The sequence below is a fragment of the Nelumbo nucifera genome, chromosome 2 (genome assembly GCF_055504915.1).
Source record: "Nelumbo nucifera cultivar China Antique chromosome 2, China Antique-T2T, whole genome shotgun sequence".
NCBI lineage: Eukaryota > Viridiplantae > Streptophyta > Magnoliopsida > Proteales > Nelumbonaceae > Nelumbo > Nelumbo nucifera.
The window spans coordinates 37,628,519-37,647,400 of record NC_142650.1 but is presented as its reverse complement, the minus strand read 5'-3'; the positions used below and the strand labels follow the sequence as shown (position 1 = coordinate 37,647,400).

Sequence of the window (18,882 nt, the reverse complement as noted above, 5' to 3'; positions counted from 1 at the left end):
CAACTCCCCTTTGTGTTCTCTCTCCTGGATCTAAGTACATAATTACTTTTCCCCTGCTTCCCTGTGGATATGATCCATTCTCATCACTTTACTACATTAGTAGTTGTTTGAGAGTCGGAATAAAATTATAAATGTTTAAACTGGTGTTCCGAAGTGTTTAACGATGCTCTTCTGGACACACCACTTATTCCTATTTTTAATGTGGTTTTAGATTGCTAGAAGTCCTGAAACCATGAAGAACTTGCATTCTCGACTTCCTCTAGACTGAGAAAAAGAGGAAAAGAGGCGAGAGTCTTAGGGAAGTTAGTACATAAGACCCGATAACATCACCTCGAATCAGTTTTGGGAGAAGCCATAAATGTTTTTCACCAGATTTCAAGAATTCTTAACAATCATTTTTATTAGTTCTTTTGCTGAAATTTGATACCAAAGAACTCCTATATTGTATTGTTATAATAGCTTGGAGAAAGGGATGCCTAACACCTTTTCTCTCTCAATCCTTAGAATCCAAAATATCTTAGTTAATTGCCTTTTTTCCGAGGAGAACAAAGTCATTAATTCAAAAATCAAAATTTCAAAACTACAACAAAGGTCTATTTCCTCGAAAAAATGAGTGGTGACTCCATCTTCTTTGATACTGCCATGAGCTTTATGAAGCTCACACTAATTCTTAGTTTGCTTTCCATAGTCCATGCGTAGACAAAATTCCTTATCTATAACTCTTGCCATCTTTCCTCTATTTTAGGTATAGCTTTTCTCATGTTTATTATTCCACACTTTTATTTTGTCTTCTAATATTGTGGTAAACCTGCTCATATGTGGAAACCCAACCATTAACGGTTGCTTTGAAACACCCACTCCTTTACTGCTCTCCTTCTCCATAGATTCACAACCTGATATCTTTCCCACTCTTTTTTTCCCTTCTCCATTATTTCTCACTTTTGTCAATCTTACACTCCTCCCTTTTCAAGAAAATAAAGGCCCAAAAACCCAGTCCGAATGAGATGGAGACAAAATCATACACACCCAACCGAACTACCTATCATTGTTGAACATACCAGTGCTCATTGTGGGCCCCATCTAAGACCCAGATGTATTAAACAATGGGTAGAGATGGTGATAGACATTTGTCAGGTTTTGAAAATTTCAAAAATAATGATGGTCAAAATAGACATTTAAACACTTTTCTTAAGAGACAACTGTTGTGCCCTATTTTTAGAAAATTTAAGGGTACTTTAAGGGATTATTGAAACTATAGGATATTACTTACTCCATTTTGCAAAGCCTAGGGATACTTTAAGAATTTTACCCTAAAAATTCAAGATGGTTCAGTAAATTAAGGAAAAGGGTAATTTAGGGATTTGCAAAAATTTAATAAGCATATGTCAGTCACATGGGATTTTTTTCTTGAAGTTAACTAATGAAACCCTAACAAGGGGCTTATTGCTATGTTTGGGCCTGACTATTAGTGGCAACAATGAACAGTGAATGTCAGCAACATAATATTGCATTTTGGTAATGAAATATATCTTTGGGTTTGATTTGTAGTCAGCAATAGTGAATGAATAGTGTAGTCAAACCCTAATAAATATATCTTTGGGTTCATTCGATTTGTGGTCAGAATTAGAATTGGAACCAAAATCCTTTGGAATCATAATTGGAGTGATCTATTCCCATAGCCCTTTTGGTTTAAATAGGAATTAGAATCAAAATTGGAATCAAATGGAATGGAATCTCATTCCCAAGGGAGGGGGGAGGGAATGGCCATCCCCTCAAATGGGGGAATGCCATTCCACCAAGAATGGGATTCCGATTCTGTCCAACCAAATGGTTGGAATTGGAATAGACTATTCCAGACCCCTATTGATTCAAATCCTTCCCTTGTATCCCATTATAGGTGTCTTCAGCACTAGCTTACTACACCATTCAAATCCTTCCCCTTCATAGGTGTCCTACCTATTGCCATCCTATTAGTAGGGTGATCATGGGCCAAGCCAAGCTTTGCACTTATGATAAGGGCTATAGCCTAGGCTTGGGCCTGGCACAACCTAGTTCCAGGCTTCAAACATATGTCTGAGCTTGGGTGGGGCCAAGCTTGATTTTAGGCTTATGTATTTTATATATATTATATTAAATGAAATATAATATACATATAGGTTTTTTTGAAGGTGCATATAGATTTATTTTATATATTATATATTAAAATATTATATATAATATATTATAATATTTATATATAATATATAATATAACATAAAGTAACATACATACATACACACTTCAAGCTTGGCCTAGCCTTGAAATTTGTGGGCTTGATGCATGCTTGAACTTTGATGGAGGATGATTTGACCCGACCCATTGAGACGATGACATGTGGACCTGACTCAGCACGAGCAATAACTTAGCACCACAGCCTAACTGCAACTAAGTAACGAGCCTGTAGAACAGCTCGCTACGTCATAACTCACTGTAGGGGAAGCTCGCTACAACACGAGCTCCAGGTCCTCCGAGCTACTGAGAAGGGAATACTCCAAGACTATTTCAGATCGTGAGCTAGGGTAACCAGCTCGCTCCAACACTTAGGCAGAAGAACTGCCCCAAAGACAATCTCGATGAGGGCCACCTCGAAGTATCCCTAGTAGCTCGCGACTAGGCAACACGACGCTCTCAGGAAGCTTCTATCTGACAAGACCATACCCGTCAAACTGCACCACGTCTCTTGACTGACGGCGCAGTCCCTGCCCATTTGACAGTCTGCACCCACGTCTCTCGACAGATGGTGGTGTGCCTGTCCCTTTGGGACGTGTCACTCATCCAAGCAGGTAGTACGTTGTAACGATCACCTGCGCAGCCCTGGCAGGTAACGACTACGACAAGAGCCCAGTGGCAGTTACGCCTGATTTGACAAGAACGCCTATATAAGAGCTCCCTAGTTAAAGGGAAGCTCTCTCTCTCGAACATCGGAGATCCTATCTGAAAACTTACTTGCTCTCGAGCTAATCTTGAGAACTCGGTGATCTAGTGCAACCTATACTCTTAGCCTTTTACACTCTTTGCTTTCTCCCCCAGCGTTCTAATTTAAGCTTCAGAGTATTACCGCCGGGCAAATCCCCTGAGAATCCTTCATCTTCTTCTTCTCAGGTGTCGTCCATTGCCAACAAGGAGCCAGTCAGCAGTCAAATAGGAGTGCCCGGATCGTGCCGCATCAAACTTGAATGGGGCCTAAACAGAATTTCTTGGTTAGGCTTATATGGGCTTATATTGTATGATCAACTCATACAATATATAGGTACTATATTAGGGGTGCAACTTGGGCAAGCCTAACATGAGAATAAAGCAACCTAGCCTATAATTTTACACGAGCCTGGCCCAAGTTTGATCTCAACCCAAGTGCATCAAATTTTAGTGTAGGTTGGGCCCAAATTGAATAATTCAGGCTTGGCCTTGGGCTCGATCTAGGATCCGGCCTTAGGCCCAGTTCTTAGGAAGCCAAACCCCCCTCACTTGCACCCCTATATTATATGTAGTATGGATCCCAGTTCCAAGACAAAGACCCATGTTATGAGTCCTAGATGTAGTGCATGTCCCAATTACTAAAGAACTTCATTAATATACACTTTAAAGTTAAGGGTAAATCCCTTGAGCCTCCCTTCGGTTTTTTGAAAAGGCCTTAAACCTCCCCACCTGCCCTTGACCTCCCTTGACTTTTGGGGATAAAGGGATTTATAGACCCCTTTCATTGCTTTTAATGGGTAGAGACATTAAATATCTATTATGCCCATACTAACTCATGTAGATTTTTCCTAATTTCTTTACCCTTAAATTGTTAATACGAGTAAATATGTTTTAGCATTTCATTTTTTACAACACAAACAAACCCGCTTTTGGGGTAAAGAGAGGTTTAAGTGTAATTTATTTAGTTTTGTTAAAGATTTAAAGGTTTTTTTTGTTAAAATTTTAAGGGTATTTCAGTCATCAAACATCAGTGGCTTTTGTTATATTTCTGACGTTAAAGTAACATTAAGGTGTGTTTAAGTCCCTTTATCCACAAAGGTTAGGGGAGGTTTAAGGGTTGGTCCAAGTTGAGGGGAGATTTAAGACCTTTTCTAGAAAACCTAGTGGAGGTTTAAGGGATATGATTTATCCTAAAATTAATTTTAAACCAATATGAAATAATTAACTTAATTTTAAATTTTAAAATTAACTAATAAAATTATAATAATTGTAATTTATGAAATATTAAATCAATAACTAATTAGTTAATCAAGAAAATTTCATTAAATTGTATTTCCATATTTATTCAAATAGTGATACCATTATATATTATTACATAAATTAATTAACTAATCTAATAAGCTAATAATATTATGATTTAGTTACTACAAAAAAGAATGTGATTTTTAATTTTAATTAATAAAAATAATTATGTTCGTTATAAATTAAGTTATAATTATATTAATTAATAAAAATCTCAAAATTAATTAAAAATTATTTGTGATATTATAATTGTTACTAAAATTTCATTTAATAAATTTCAATATTCATTTATTTTTTATTTAAAAATGTACATTAATAAAAAGTAAACTTAATTAACAATAACATAAAACTTTAATAATAATATATTTTAAAATGAATTATAATTAATTAATTGGTAATGTTATATGATTCCTACTTGAATTTCTTTTAATAAAGCTTGTGCATCATACGAGTACCTAACGTACTAGTTTAGTAAGATAATAACAATGAAGTTAGTAGTGAAAAAAAAAGTAATATAAGAATGAAGTGTTATTAATAGACTATATTTATTATTATAAAATGTATAAAATCTAATTAGTAAATTAAACATTTTTAAATCAAAATCCATTTAAAATAATAAATTTATAAAATCTAATTTAAAACAATAAATTTGTAAAAAATTAATAAACTAAATACTACTATAAATTGATTAATAAAATTTAAAAGTTAACAAAATTATTATTATTATCATTATTAATTTAAAATTCCCTAGTATCCATTTAAAAATAATTGGAAAACCCATTTAAGAGTAATAACATTAAGAAAATGTAATAAAAATATTAAAAATTAAGACAAAGAATGAAAATTAACACAAATTTACCTAACAATACATAACTCAAAAATAATGTTGGGGTTAGACTTGATCTTGCTAGGTCCAACTAAAAATAGTACAAGGCTCCTTTTGCTATGATTTCTTTTAACAAAGCCGATACATTGCACTGTCCTCACTGGTCCTTAAAATTAAAAAATGTTATTATATTATTTGAATCCAGATCTCCTACTCACAAGACACTATAGCTGTACATTAAGAACATCTCCCCCATAAATGGTAATATATAAATATGAGAGATATTCTCAATATGCTACTGTAGTGATGTATGGGTAGGAGATCGAACACTAGTTATTCTTTTGAGTATTAAGAAGGAAAAGAAAGATGTTCTTTTTATTTATTATTATTTTTTTAAAGATAATCACTGGTATTGTCAAATTGCTGACCGGGTGCCCACGCAGCAATAAAAGTTTTTATCGTAACAAATCAGGCTCTCTATGTTTATCCGAAATACAAATATAAATAAATAAAAATCAGACTCTCTGTTTCCATTTTTCTCTGGTGGGGTCGCCCTCTTTGCAGCTTGCCAGTTTCAATTACTCAAAAATCCTTCCAAGTCATTAATTAATATATCTATACTCATCTCTCTTAAAATGATAGAACCTCTAAGATTGTGATTTGGTGGGTTTCGTACGTAAAGTGGGACCCTTGAAATAATTTATTACTCCTTGAGTCTTGCCGTAATTCATTTGATTTCCATTATGAAGAGGTTTGGCCACATATCACACGTCACGAGCCATGGATGTGAAGGAGTGATCTATTAATTTATCACATCGCTATAAAGCACCGTATGAAAACCAAGCTGCATTCAGAAAAATGTAAAAAACAACGTATCTGTGACGTGGAGAATAGGAAAACCTTGAAGTTGCCGAATTGAATTCATTTGTTGATTTGTCTTTTCTTTTAACGATGAATAAAATAATTAAATAAAAGGGGAAATTGCTGAAACCTCCCTGACCTCCCCTAAACTTTTAAACTTTTAGTTAAATAATTAAACCTCCTCTTAAGTTTCTAATACAGTTGCGAGTTGACCCGCTTTTGGTGGAATCTTTTAGAAAAGGGATGAAAATGTTTAAAATAGATATATAATTATTATTGAGGCTGGTTTTAAATTGCAGCTTTTTATCCTTGAGTGATTGATATAAAAAGAAATTTAAAAAATAAATCAATTTTAGGAAAGAGATTGGAACGGTTTGGAGTAATGAGTCATATGAAGAGAATTTGGAAAATAAATATTTTTGCTAAGGCGCCGTTCGCTTTTCAGTAAGTTACTTACCTGGGTAAATGCAGTTACTTGGGTAGGAAAAACTTACCCGGGTAATTACATTTACTCAAGCTCTTTTATTTCTCATGTAAATAAGATAATGACCATTTTAACTATAAAAATCTATTATTAAAAAATGCATTTTTGTCTCATTCAAGTTTTGGTAACTTTCCCCCTAAAGGAGAAAGTTATTTACCCATTTAGGATATAGGTAAGTGATACCAAAAAAAATAAATTTTCCTTGGTCCCTACATAAATCTAAAAAAAAAGAACATGAGATTCTTGGTCAATGGGAACCAAAATCCCATTGACCAACTCTCCCCCTCTCAAAATCCAAAAACAAGAATGCCCCCTAAATGTAATTGTGTGGGTGTTTTCATGATTTTTTTTAGCAACAACTAGAAACTTCAATGAAGGTTTCAGCAATTTATCCTAAACAACAAAATATTTCATTGATAGTACTCAATCGACCTTCAGGTCCAGTTATTACAAATTTATAGGAGCTCAAGACCTCCTTGATCTTTTCAGTTCAACCACTTCAGCTGTTTCACACAGCCCCTTGGAGAGAATGGCTGAAGTGGCTGAATTGAAATTTTTTAATAAATAGATCATTGGATAGATTCTTAATATATTCAGGGAGAGAGAATGACTGAAGTGGCTGAATTGAATTTTTTTAATGAATAGATCATTAGATAAATTCTTAATATAAAGGTCAGTTTGGTTTGTAGTTGGAATTGGAATTGAAAATTATTGGAATTGGAATCGGATTGATCTATTGAGATTTTCAATTTCTCGTTAGATGGATTGACTCTTCCCTCAAATGGGAGAATGCCATTTCATCAGAAATGAGAATCAAATTCCAATTCCACCCAATTAAATTGTTGGACATTTCAATTCCAAATCCCATTCCCGTGAATCAAATGGATTACTTTTATCTATTAAATACAGTAATAAGTCATTATTAGTTCAACAGTCTCATTTTTTTTGGGTAAATTGCTAAACCTCCCCTGAAGTTTCTCACCATTGCTGAAATCTCCCCTAAAGTTTGGTAAATGCAGTCATCTCCTCTGAACTTTTTGACACAGTTGCTAGTAGATCCCCTTTCTTAATAAGAGGCGGAAAAATATCTAAAATACCCTTACAATTACTATTGAGTCTGGTCTAAATCTAAAAATCAATATAAACTTTATAAACAACAAAATAGAGAATTTAAAGTTGCAGTTTTACCTTTTAAGTGATTGATATGAAGGACAAATTTGGAAAATAAATCAATTTCATAAAAAAGATTAAAATAGTTTAGACTAGCAATTCATATGAAAAGAAAGTTTAGAAAATAAATATCTTGATCAAAAGTACTTGCATAGATATTTTTTAGAGAGTTCTAACTTCTAACAAAGAGAATATACTTGCAATTATATTAAAAATTTCAAAGGAGGTGATTAATTATTTATAAAAATATATCCGATTATAAAAGAGAATATACTGGCAATGGCGACTCCTTATTAATTATTTATAAAAATAAGATAAATATATCCGATTATAGAGGAATGGATAAGAGCGACGTTTTCTAATTACGGCGGTTTCATGTTGTAATGTTGTTTGAGTTTCTGTTTTCATCTGCGAAAAAAATCCCGAAATTTAGCTCTTGGAAGATTTTTATTCCTTGAGAATTAAAATTCTTTGTGTTTATCCCTCTCCCGTATATAACCCATCAACGCTGGGTTTCGAGTCTCTTGTCTCCATATCTCCATCTCGTTCTGCACTTCCTTTAACCATCAAAGGTAAATATACTTCTCTGTTTTTCTTTTCTTCTTTGGTTTGATACCTTAGATGATGTTTTATCGCCTTGTGAAGTGATGGTACCCTTGTGGGTACCCAGGAACCGGTTTTGATAGCTGGTATTGAGGCTCCAACTGTGTTGAATAGGGTTTAGGATCTGGATCGGCTGTTCTGCTTACTGGCATTCAGTCCTTCTTGGTTTTCCATACCTTTTTTTGTGTGTCTTTTCTTTTTCCTCTTTTTACTTTATTTTCCTGTCTTTTTGGAAAGATAGGTATTCTTAGATTGTAGTTTTTTATTTTTATTTTTTATGTGTGTTCTGTTCTGCATGTACCTTTTGTTGTTCTGCATTGTCTGCATGCCGGTCAAACATGCCTTCTTTTGGAAAGATGGGTATATTCTTAAAAATGCTTCTTTTTTTTTTGTTATTAAGTTCTTTAATTAGTCTTAGTTTCGAAGGATGCGGTACTTTGTGCTATGTTGATGATTTTTGTTCTCTAGGTGTTCAAGGAGTCACTCTGTATAAACTGGTTGGGTCTGTTTTGATTATGTTGATCTAGACATCTACTGATGTTTGTGTTAATAATTTATTTTGTTTTATTTTTGTGCCTGTTGCAGAGTTTCTTTGCATGAAATAAAAAGAATGAAGTCTGGAGCTTTCTTTTTGCTGCTTCTCTGTTTGAATCTGGTGTGCTTTGGGGTGGTAAGATCCATGTAGCTTGCTTTATGTTTAAATCTTTGCTTCAAAACTTGTGTTGCTCCATGCATTAATTACTAGTTCTTTCTTACAAAGTGTTTGTTTTCTTGTAGATTGCCACTGGTCCACCAACTTGCCCTGCCGATCATATTACTGAATGCAGCGGCAGTGATTCAGGTGAATGGGAAGGGGAATTCTTCCCAGGAATTCCTAAAATCAAGTATGAGGTATGACCTTCGTAGTCCCATATTTTACGAGAAATTAACAATTAAATCCATGCAATGTATGGGGTTGAATAGAAATTTGGTTAGGTTTGGGTCCAAGTCAAGGTTCATGTCTAGGGTTAGTCTTAGGTTGGCTCTTAACCCAATCCAACCCATCTAATTTATGTGCCCGCTTCATTAACAGAGTCAAGAAGGGTCAAGAGAAACTTAAGAGCAAAGAAGGAAAGGGGAAGATGTTACAAAACATTAACTATTGTAGGGATTTAAGGATGATGTTATTACTTATTAGAGAGAGTAATGATGGGTTTTATTAGATGAGATTAAGACCTAAGAGGGATTTTATTATGGCTTCTTATATTTTTAATAGTTTAGTTTAAAAATAGATATCCACATGTGTGTGAGAAATGAGAGGAGAAAGAAGTCTCTGTGAGGCCTGTAGTGAGAGGACCCTTGGCCTCCACACACTACTCTTTCTATCATAGTAAATGATTGGAAGTTACAGAAAAAATGTGGTTGGTTCCCCCACTTTTACTTAGGGTATAGTATTACTTTATTTTTATTTTTTTTGTTTTATACAGTATTATTTTATTTTATTTTTCATGTTCTTATTTCCTTGGGTAATTGATGGCTCAAAAGTATTTTCTTTAATTCTTTCTTTCAATTTTTAGGGTCCATCTAGCAAGAATCCACTTGCTTTTAAATGGTATAATGCCAATGAAGAGATCCTTGGGAAGAAGATGAAGGTTGGTTTCTTTTTCTTTTTTGCTTGATTTTTGTGTGAGTTATGATTGACAGCGTCTTTTGTCATCACAGGATTGGTTGAGATTTAGCGTTGCATTTTGGCACACATTCCGTGGAACAGGAGCTGACCCATTTGGAGCACCAACAAAGCTTTGGCCATGGGAAGATGGTACTAATTCATTAGCAATGGCCAAAAGAAGAAGTAAGATGAACATTTTGACTATCATTATATATAACTCCAATTCTGTATGTTATGGAGTGATATGCTGAGGTATCTAATGTTTCATTGGTTTGATGATGTAGTGAGAGCCAACTTTGAATTTATTAACAAGCTTGGAGTTGATAGGTGGTGCTTCCATGATAGAGATATTGCACCAGATGGTAAAACCCTTGAGGTGAGTGGACGTTAACTGATCTTATGTAAATACATTGTTGTTTTTTCAGTCTGGTAAATGAGAGATAGAAAAAGAAAAGGAAACAAGAACAGGTCTCTTTGAAATACTTGAAATAGTGTTATATTTTTTTTCTAAAGGATTTAATTGTATATATGAATTTATAGTGTTTGTTTTTACTTGATAAAGATGTTATCTTTGCAAGATTTCATTAGTTTTTCTCATTTTTCTTATAGTGTATTATTAACAAATGAGCCATGTTTGTCAGGAAGCTAATGCAAACTTGGATGAGGTGGTAGAGCTTGCAAAAGAGCTTCAGGTAATGTTATGTGGTTAAATGGAAACTATCCTGGTTTCAGTTTATAACTTTACACTTCATTAAAGTGATTACACTTTTAACCATCTTTAAAAGATACAAGTATTTGTCTTTCCTTTTTCCTATTAATTTTCACTTATGGAGTATGCTGGCATGAGCATTATTTAATAAACTATCATTGTAGCTTCTTTTGACACTGATAAGCCAAGTGTTGGAAAAATATAAATAAGGAAAAAAATCTGAAAGAAACAGCTTGCATGGATTCTGTGATCACTGAAAAAGGGCTCTCTCTCAATGTATATAATGTAGTATATTATAATTACACTTCATTAATGTAGTATATTATAATTATAAGAGGAAGGGTGTAGAACAGAATGGGGAAGTATGATTCTGTAGCCAACTCCATATAGTTGGGATAAGGCTTGGATGATGATGATGATGATAAGAGGAAGGTGGTGAAGGACTACAATTGATTCTTGAAATCTAGGGGTGCAAGTTGGTACCCGAATTGAAGAATTTACACATTGCATTGGGCCTGGGATTTTGGGCTGGACCCATTCAAATTTTAACAAAATTCCAACCTGAGTCCACCCAAGTCAGTGCCCTATTGTAATCTGATAAGGAGAAGCAACAAGTTGATAGTGTGACCATGGGAAGAAAGGGGAGATGTTGAGGTGTTTGCTGATCAAGTTAAGTAGGTAAAGAAAAGGTGATTGGTGAGGAAGTCCAACTAGTCTAAGTTAGTAAAATGCTGGGGCTTTTTCTTTATCCTGGGAGGGAATGAATTTGCTAGAAGAGCTTTCTTAGAAGTTGGAACTGAAGACAAGAGATCAGGTTGCTGATGATGGGTCATTTCTGGAGCAGGATGATGACATGGAAGAAAAAAGATGCCTAAATGTCTTGGTGTTGCTGATTTTGATTTTAGTAGGGGTTTTGGGGCGAAGGGGGGGGGGGAGTTAATATGGTTTATGTAAGTCTAGTGGAATATATTTCTTCTTTCTTTTGTGATGGAGGTTATGTTGTAGTTTTTTGGTGGCCTGTTTGGTGTGCCAATGGAGAGGTGGTTGTGTGGAATTTAGGGATTTATAGGTGGTTTATGTAAGTTTTGATTTGTGCTTTTTTAGTAGGGGTCTTGGGGTTTTTTTATTATTTATTTTTCTTGGGTGGGTGGGGGGTGTTAAGATGGTGTTGTGTTAGTTTAAAGGAATTTATTTCTTGATTCTTTAGTGACTTAGGTTTTGTTGTGGTTATTCGGTGGCCTGTTTGGTGTCCCAGTGATGGGGTGGTTGTGTGGGATTTAGGGATTTATAGGTGGTTTGTTCTCTTGAGTAATTTCTTATCACCTTCTTTGTACGTTCTCTTTTATTTCTATAAATTTTATCTTTACTATTAAAAAATGTGATATAATACATTATAAGATAAATGTATTTTATATGCTATGCTTCCCAGATATTGCAAAGGTACAGGCTGGATTTGGTATTGGATAAAAAAATTTACACTAAAAATTGAAATATACAGGAATCAGATATTATAGATTATATGGGGCACTTATATGGGATTTCTATGATTAATGATTTTGTCAAAGCATGATCATAGAAAGCAGAGGTCAGTACACCATTACCAAACATCATCTATGCCTTCTGGATCTTCTTTTTTCTGTTACCATCACTTTATTCTAAATCTCTATTAAGTGATTAGAAAGAAAAGAAGAGAGCTTGTATCTTTGTGAAAAACACATCTTGCTTACTGACTTACTGTGATTTGTCACTTTTGGTTAATGTGGTATCTCATGACTTTCTTATAAGAAAATACAGAAAAATAGCGAAGCTACAACCTACTCTTTAATATATGGCAAACTTGTGGTTTGATAGATGGTAATACTACATGCCTTAACTTAATATTAGTTTTTTTTGCTCTGCTTCTAACTACATTAATGAAAATGTCTGTGCAGGGGTCTAAAATCCGTCCTTTGTGGGGCACAGCACAGTTATTTTTGCATCCACGCTATATGCATGGAGCTGCTACAAGGTATGTATTTGCTTACTGCCTTTGTTGATATGATATTCCTTCTGTATATTTAACCTTCAGCATGGCTTTGGTACTGGATTTGTAGCTCTGAAGTAGGTGTCTATGCATATGCAGCATCTCAGGTCAAGAAAGCAATGGAGGTACTTAATTTTCTTTTTATTTTTTATTTCCATTTAATACTTATAGCTCTTCTGTACTAAATGCTGTTTACATTTTCCATAGGTTACACATTATCTAGGAGGAGAAAATTTTGTTTTCTGGGGTGGTCGGGAGGGTTATCAAACCCTTTTGAATACAGATATGGAAAGAGAACTTAACCACTTGGTAAGGTTACATGGTGTGTTGCTTAACATGACAAATTTTGTTCTTCTTCTTTGCAATTCTACCTTGATGTTTTTATAACTTACATTTTAGTGAGTACCATCAGGTTGTCATTTAATCCCCAAAGTATTTGTACTTCGTTTCCTTGTCAGATAATATTGGATTTCTTTTCTACTTATCCTGTTTGACAAAACTTTTTGGTTTTCACAGGCAAGATTTCTGGAAGCTGCTGTTGCCTACAAGAAGAAGATAGGATTCAATGGTACATTTTGGATATTGTTCTTTCTCATACATGGAGTAGTTAATTTTGCAACTTCATGTAGAAAAGCCAAATAAAAGTGGAACTGTTTTAACTTGTCACTTAGGTCTCTTTTCTAGGTGATAACTAGAGGGATGATTTGGTGAATGCAGTGTTGCATGGACATAGGAATCAGGATCTGATATGACTAGGAAATTGTCTTGGCTAGACTAGAAAATAAAGACGCAGGCACATCCATAGAGAAGTATAATCTATTAAAATGGCCCATACTTTCTTTTGAATTGTAATGTTACATACCTACAGAAAATGTTTTAAAAGTTAATCTTTGTTATTTAATACTGTTTTATAGGAAATATGGTATTCATTATGTATGGTAGTTGTTTATTTATGTCAAATAAGCAAGGAGAGTCCATGCAACATGGGGTAAATGTCAATTGTCCATTAGATAGAGGACTTTCTGGATTGAACATGTTTTTTATTTTCCTACTATATTGGCCAAAATTTTTATGATGAATTTCCTTTCTCACAATTCCAAATTTCATCATATAAGTAACTGCCCATAAATGAATACTTTGCTTTGAGTACTTTCTTTTGTCATATATGATATGCCAGATGGTTATTAAGCTGAAATTTCCAGTGAGTTAAATGTTGCCTCAGTAAGCCCCCAACCTAGGCAATGGCTCAGCTTGACTGGCCAAAATGCTTAGGGGCTGTTTGGCATGTCTTTCTAAGTAGATCTTTCAACAGCCCAGTAGATGAGAAAATGCATTGAGCTTTTGGTGTCTTGTCTTTGAAGACCAAGACTGTTTGGTTTGCACTGTGGTCTACTGGGCTGTTAAAAGCACAGCCGGGAAGGCTATTTTCAGCATGGAAAGACCAAAAGCTTCATGTGAAGCTTTTTGATTTTTTGGCTCTTTTTGTCTTTCTGTGTGCTTGTCTTCAGGTCTTTTGGTCTATGTGATACCAAAAAGGAAAAAACCATTTTTCGGTCTTTTGTGCTTCCTGCAGGCTGAAAGACGTGCCAAAAAGGCGCACCAAACACCACCTTCTGTGTGCTTGTCTTCAGGTCTTTTGGTCTATGTGATACCAAACAGGAAAAGACCATTTTTCGGTCTTTTGTGCTTCCTGCAGGCTGAAAGACGTGCCAAAAAGACGCACCAAACACCACCTTTCTCATTGAATGGCACCTTAGTTAAACTCGGCTTGATTATCATATCTTTCCCCCCAAAATAATTTGACTGGATTAAACCTGTATAGCATTCACTATTAATTCTTTTACTCATCTTTCATTTTATAATATTGAGTGGATTAAACCTGTATGACATTCACTATTAATTCTTTTACTCGTCTTTCATTTTACTTGCATCATCCACCAAATTTACTGAGTTTTTTTGGTTTTCTTAATTATATCAAGTGTTTATTTTTTTCCTTTTTATTTCTTGCCTTTTTCCAGGGATCCTGCTGATTGAACCCAAGCCCCAAGAGCCCACCAAGCACCAGTATGCACCATCTGTCAAACAAATACTGTTTGTTTTTTATTTTTTTAGTTTTGTTGTTTCAGTTTACATCTGATTATGTTATGTCAGGTATGACTGGGATGCTGCAACAACAGCTGGATTTCTACGGAAATATAATCTTTCAGGTAATCCTCAACTTCCCACTTTATTACCATTGGTTATTCTGTTTATATAATTAAGTTCAATTGGATTAACTGTTTTTCTTTTCAGCTCTAAAAGACTTTTTAAACTTGATATTTTACTAGTATTGGCTAGAATTATTTGAACTTTATATTTTCTTTTATGTCAGTCATTTTCAGATCGGATAAGAGTTACGTTGCTGAATGAAGTATTTACTCTTTCTGTTGCCTAAAATTGTAGCCTTGGTGTAATGACTGCCTGATGTGTTGGGTTGTAGACTTTATTAGGAAATTCTGAACCATCAACTTGTTTAAGCCTTTTGTTCCTCATTTTGTTTTTACCTCTTCTCTTCATTGAATTAAACAAATACCTCTTCATCCATTCTCTATTCTTGTGATATGTAAAAGGTATATTTTCTCTTGTTTGTTGGCCCATTCTTATATGCAAAAGTAAAACAGAGTAGAGAAGAAATCCCATATACCTTAATTTGGTACCTGAAGTGATGTTGTATTTTTATAAGGTAGTAATTGAAGCTTTCTTGTGGAAGAGATCTTTGGGACAATTACATATTGTATTTATGCATACATCCCCAGGGCCGACCTGGTCATCCCCATGATTACCCTTGTTTATATGTGTAGAATCACTCTTCTTTGGGCAGCACCAAGTCCAAGGGTACAACTCAGGCTGATTTGTATTTTGACCTTCTTTTTTTAATTTTTTATGCTGAGTGTCATCTTTAGCTTATGCTGTGTTTCAAGGCCAAAGGCAGTGGCCTCTCCCTCTTTCTGATTTCATTAAAAACTCTTTGATCATAGTTATTGGCTGAGGATGGGTTGTTAGTTTCTTGATTGGACTTTCTGATTTTGGAGTATTCACAGAGTTATCTTGGACTAGAACTTGGATAATTAGTTGGTAACAGACAAGGTGAGACACTCATGCGATTGAAAAAAGCCAAAGAATGTTCTTGTCTGAGTATCATCTTTGCACATATCCTGAATTTGGGTACTTGAATAGACATGATAATCATAGCTGTTGCATGTTTAAGAGTGACAACTAATGGTGCTCCTGGCCTTTATGATTATTTCATTTATTCTTTTCCAAGTTTTTTTTTGATGAATTTTATTCTTTTCCAAGTTGCTGCCACAACAATAGTTATGACAATCCTCCTTGCGTGCAGTTTATTTATGGTGTAAAATAAACTTTGATTTGTGGCTTTCCTATGAGGTTCGTTTATAAACATGCAAGGTGGTTTTATCATCTCATCCTAAAATGGAAAATTGTTTAGAGTGAACCTGCATTACAGTATATGTATCAGAAGGTCCAAAGCACTTTACCATGGTGTATCAGAGCCTTCTTAAATGGTTTCCATGAAACTGCCTTCCTCCCACAACCCACAAGGAAAAAGGGTAATGATATTGGTGGGGAAAAGGTTAATTGTGAAAAGCACTCTGTTAGGGATAGCGATCCAGGTCCATGTCTTGTTCTGGTAATTAGGGAAATGATATTGGTACCTTTTGCTTTGAGCCCTCTTAAGCTTAAGACAAGGAATGTTAAAGGATAAATTTTTTGTAACCAGCTACATGAATCACATTCAGCCATGCCACACTGTTCTGTGTCATGTCCATAATTTTATGTTGGTATGAATATATGCAAGATTTAAAGTATCGATACATATCATATTGTATTGTTCATATCGGTATCGAAGGTCACCCAAACCCAAAATATTGAGAGTTAAGGGATATTAACAATCTCAACCATTAATATCCATCCTAATAAACCCACTTTTAAATAACTAACTGAAAAGAAGAATAAAAAAAGAGTATCAACCAATCAAAACACATGATACCTGATTTTTGGGTATTGTGCAGGTCAATATTTTGAACCTTGAATGTACATACATACATACATACATATTTACATACCTACTTACCTTTATAATTGTTATTTAGTTTCATTTAGGCCCATTTGGGAGGGTTGAGCTGAAAATTCATCTAGGTTGGTTCAGCTTCTTTGAAGCATTCCAGATAAGCTATTCAAAGGGGTTGAAGTGGACAGCCCTTCAAATGACTGACTGACAGCCAATTTGGGCATTCTGCCCATGTGGGGCCCACCTCTGAAAGGCAGAAGCCACTGCACTTTAGCTCCTCTCAAATGGGTACTTGTTGTGAACTTTGTTTTCTGCTTTCATGATTCAAGGGGGCTACTCTGCATGCCTTGGCATTTACCACTAATGCACATGTTTTCTTTTAGGAATATCTTAGATGGTTTAACAAGGACATTTTGGAATGTACAATCAATAATTTTTTTCATCGTGTAACCCCGTGGCACTAAAACTCATTGCCACCCACTGTTGCAGGTGAATTCAAACTCAACATTGAATGCAACCATGCCACCTTGTCTGGTCACAGGTACGTTCACTTCCAACTTGTCAAGTAATATACATGCATGCATGCATACATGATCAGAATAGCTATAACTTTGCAATCTCAAAATAATTCTTATTTTCAGTTGTCACCATGAGCTTGAGACTGCAAGAATCAATGGGTTACTTGGAAATATTGATGCTAACACTGGTGATCCTCAGATAGGTATTAGATTATATCCAATGTTACATTTATTGAAAGTTTTGTTTGCCTCCTTTTGAGTAAACAAATGAAACATCTTAAGTTCTAATAAGCACTTGTTCTCTGTGTCACAGGTTGGGATACAGATCAGTTCCTTACTGACATAGGAGAAGCAACTATGGTTATGCTCAGTGTGGTTAGAAATGTAGGTCATTGATTTAGTAAATCTTCATTTTGTATTGGAATGCAAGCAGGATTTAAGATATATACATTTAATTTTTCTTTCCATGCACAGGGGGGGCTAGCACCAGGAGGATTCAATTTTGATGCAAAATTGTTAGTATTTCTCTCTTTGTGGTCTTCTAATCCTTTTCTTGTTTATGATAATCTTGACCTTATGATTTATTGTATGTGGTGTAGACGGAGGGAGAGTACTGATGTTGAGGACTTGTTTATTGCTCATATAACTGGAATGGATACCTTGGCCCGTGGGCTTCGAAATGTTGCAAAGTTGATAGAGGTTTGAGTGCTTTTTCATTCTCAATAGACCTGGTATTTATTTGTTCTTTTAGCTGCATTTGTTTTTTCTCTGATTTGTGATTGGATTCATTCGTTTTATTAAAAAGGATGGTTCTTTGGCTGAGCTTGTTCGTAAGCGTTATGAGAGTTTTGACACTGAAATTGGGGCTCAAATAGAGGTTAGTACCTTCCAATATTTGGAAAATCTCTGATTTCTCTTTACTTTCTTTACACTGATGTTTTATATGCTTATTCAAACAGGCTGGGAAGGCTGATTTTGAATTCCTTGAGACGAAGGCCATGGAATGGGGAGAACCTAAGGTTCCTTCTGCCAAGCAGGTAATTTAGACTCAAATCCCTCTATTATTAGCTTATTCTCTTTCAAATCCGATCTAAATGGGACTCTTTCCCTGTTGCAGGAGCTTGCGGAGATGGTTTTCCAATCTGCATTATAGGAACGTGGGCTACACATACATTAGTGTAGAGAGAGAATAGTTTTGTCTTCTTACCAACTGTCGTTTAGAAGTTATAATAGCAGACAGAAGGAAACTTCGTACAGAAACTGATTGTTGCCGCAATAATAGAAGCTATTAATATATACATATCCTGAGAGCTATACTGCTTGAAGAGAAGGGAACAAGTGATACAACATGACTCTTATTTTTGTTGCCGCAATGGTTGATTCATTGAGCACACAGGTGATATGACAGTCTGTCATATTTGAACTGATCAACTGATGGGCTCTACGCCTTCAATGGCTAGTTCCTTGAAATAAATCACATTGGCTATTTTGGAAGCATGGCCAAAATTTTAAGGAGCTAGTCATGCATCAACTGTTAATACTTGGCAGTGGTTGATTGCCTAGTAGCTCTTTTAAGTTTTGTACCACCCTTTGACATGTAAAACAGCTTACTGAAATTTGGATGCAATCATGCAACCATCCAACAATTGGATTGACTTTGACTCTAAAATTTAGAGTTTGAGCTTGATGGCTCCGGTGCATTGGAAGCGGTTGT

General features: G+C 34.8%; 1 protein-coding gene across 3 annotated transcripts; it reads left to right on the top strand.

Moving 5' to 3' along the window:
- The first annotated feature begins 7,733 nt into the window (after positions 1–7,733).
- Positions 7,734–18,468, top strand: LOC104599094 (xylose isomerase family protein). Of its 3 annotated transcripts, none has more exons than XM_010261467.3 (21): positions 7,734–8,170; positions 8,787–8,871; positions 8,979–9,092; positions 9,758–9,832; positions 9,903–10,032; positions 10,134–10,225; positions 10,491–10,541; positions 12,490–12,566; positions 12,652–12,706; positions 12,789–12,890; positions 13,098–13,149; positions 14,600–14,645; positions 14,733–14,788; positions 17,140–17,191; positions 17,292–17,371; positions 17,482–17,552; positions 17,643–17,683; positions 17,768–17,867; positions 17,974–18,045; positions 18,128–18,205; positions 18,286–18,468. In XM_010261467.3, exons 2-21 carry the CDS (start codon positions 8,812–8,814, stop codon positions 18,319–18,321), a joined length of 1,440 nt encoding a protein of 479 aa, XP_010259769.1. In that variant the 5' UTR covers positions 7,734–8,170; positions 8,787–8,811; the 3' UTR covers positions 18,322–18,468. The 3 variants fall into 3 exon arrangements, with proteins under 3 accessions (XP_010259769.1, XP_010259768.1, XP_088754344.1); XM_010261466.3 differs by lacking the exon at positions 7,734–8,170 and adding an exon at positions 8,314–8,561; XM_088898218.1 differs by lacking the exon at positions 7,734–8,170 and adding an exon at positions 8,633–8,698.
- The last annotated feature ends 414 nt before the right edge of the window (positions 18,469–18,882 follow it).

Excerpts from the sequence above, each read along its gene's own strand:
- LOC104599094 (XM_010261466.3), top strand. The coding sequence starts at position 8,479 with ATGTGTGTTCTGTTCTGCATGTACCTTTTGTTGTTCTGCATTGTCTGC. Across the intron at positions 9,833-9,902 it reads TCCTTGGGAAGAAGATGAAG|GATTGGTTGAGATTTAGCGT; the intron begins GTTGGTTTCTTT and ends TTGTCATCACAG. Across the intron at positions 17,684-17,767 it reads TTCAATTTTGATGCAAAATT|ACGGAGGGAGAGTACTGATG; the intron begins GTTAGTATTTCT and ends TATGTGGTGTAG.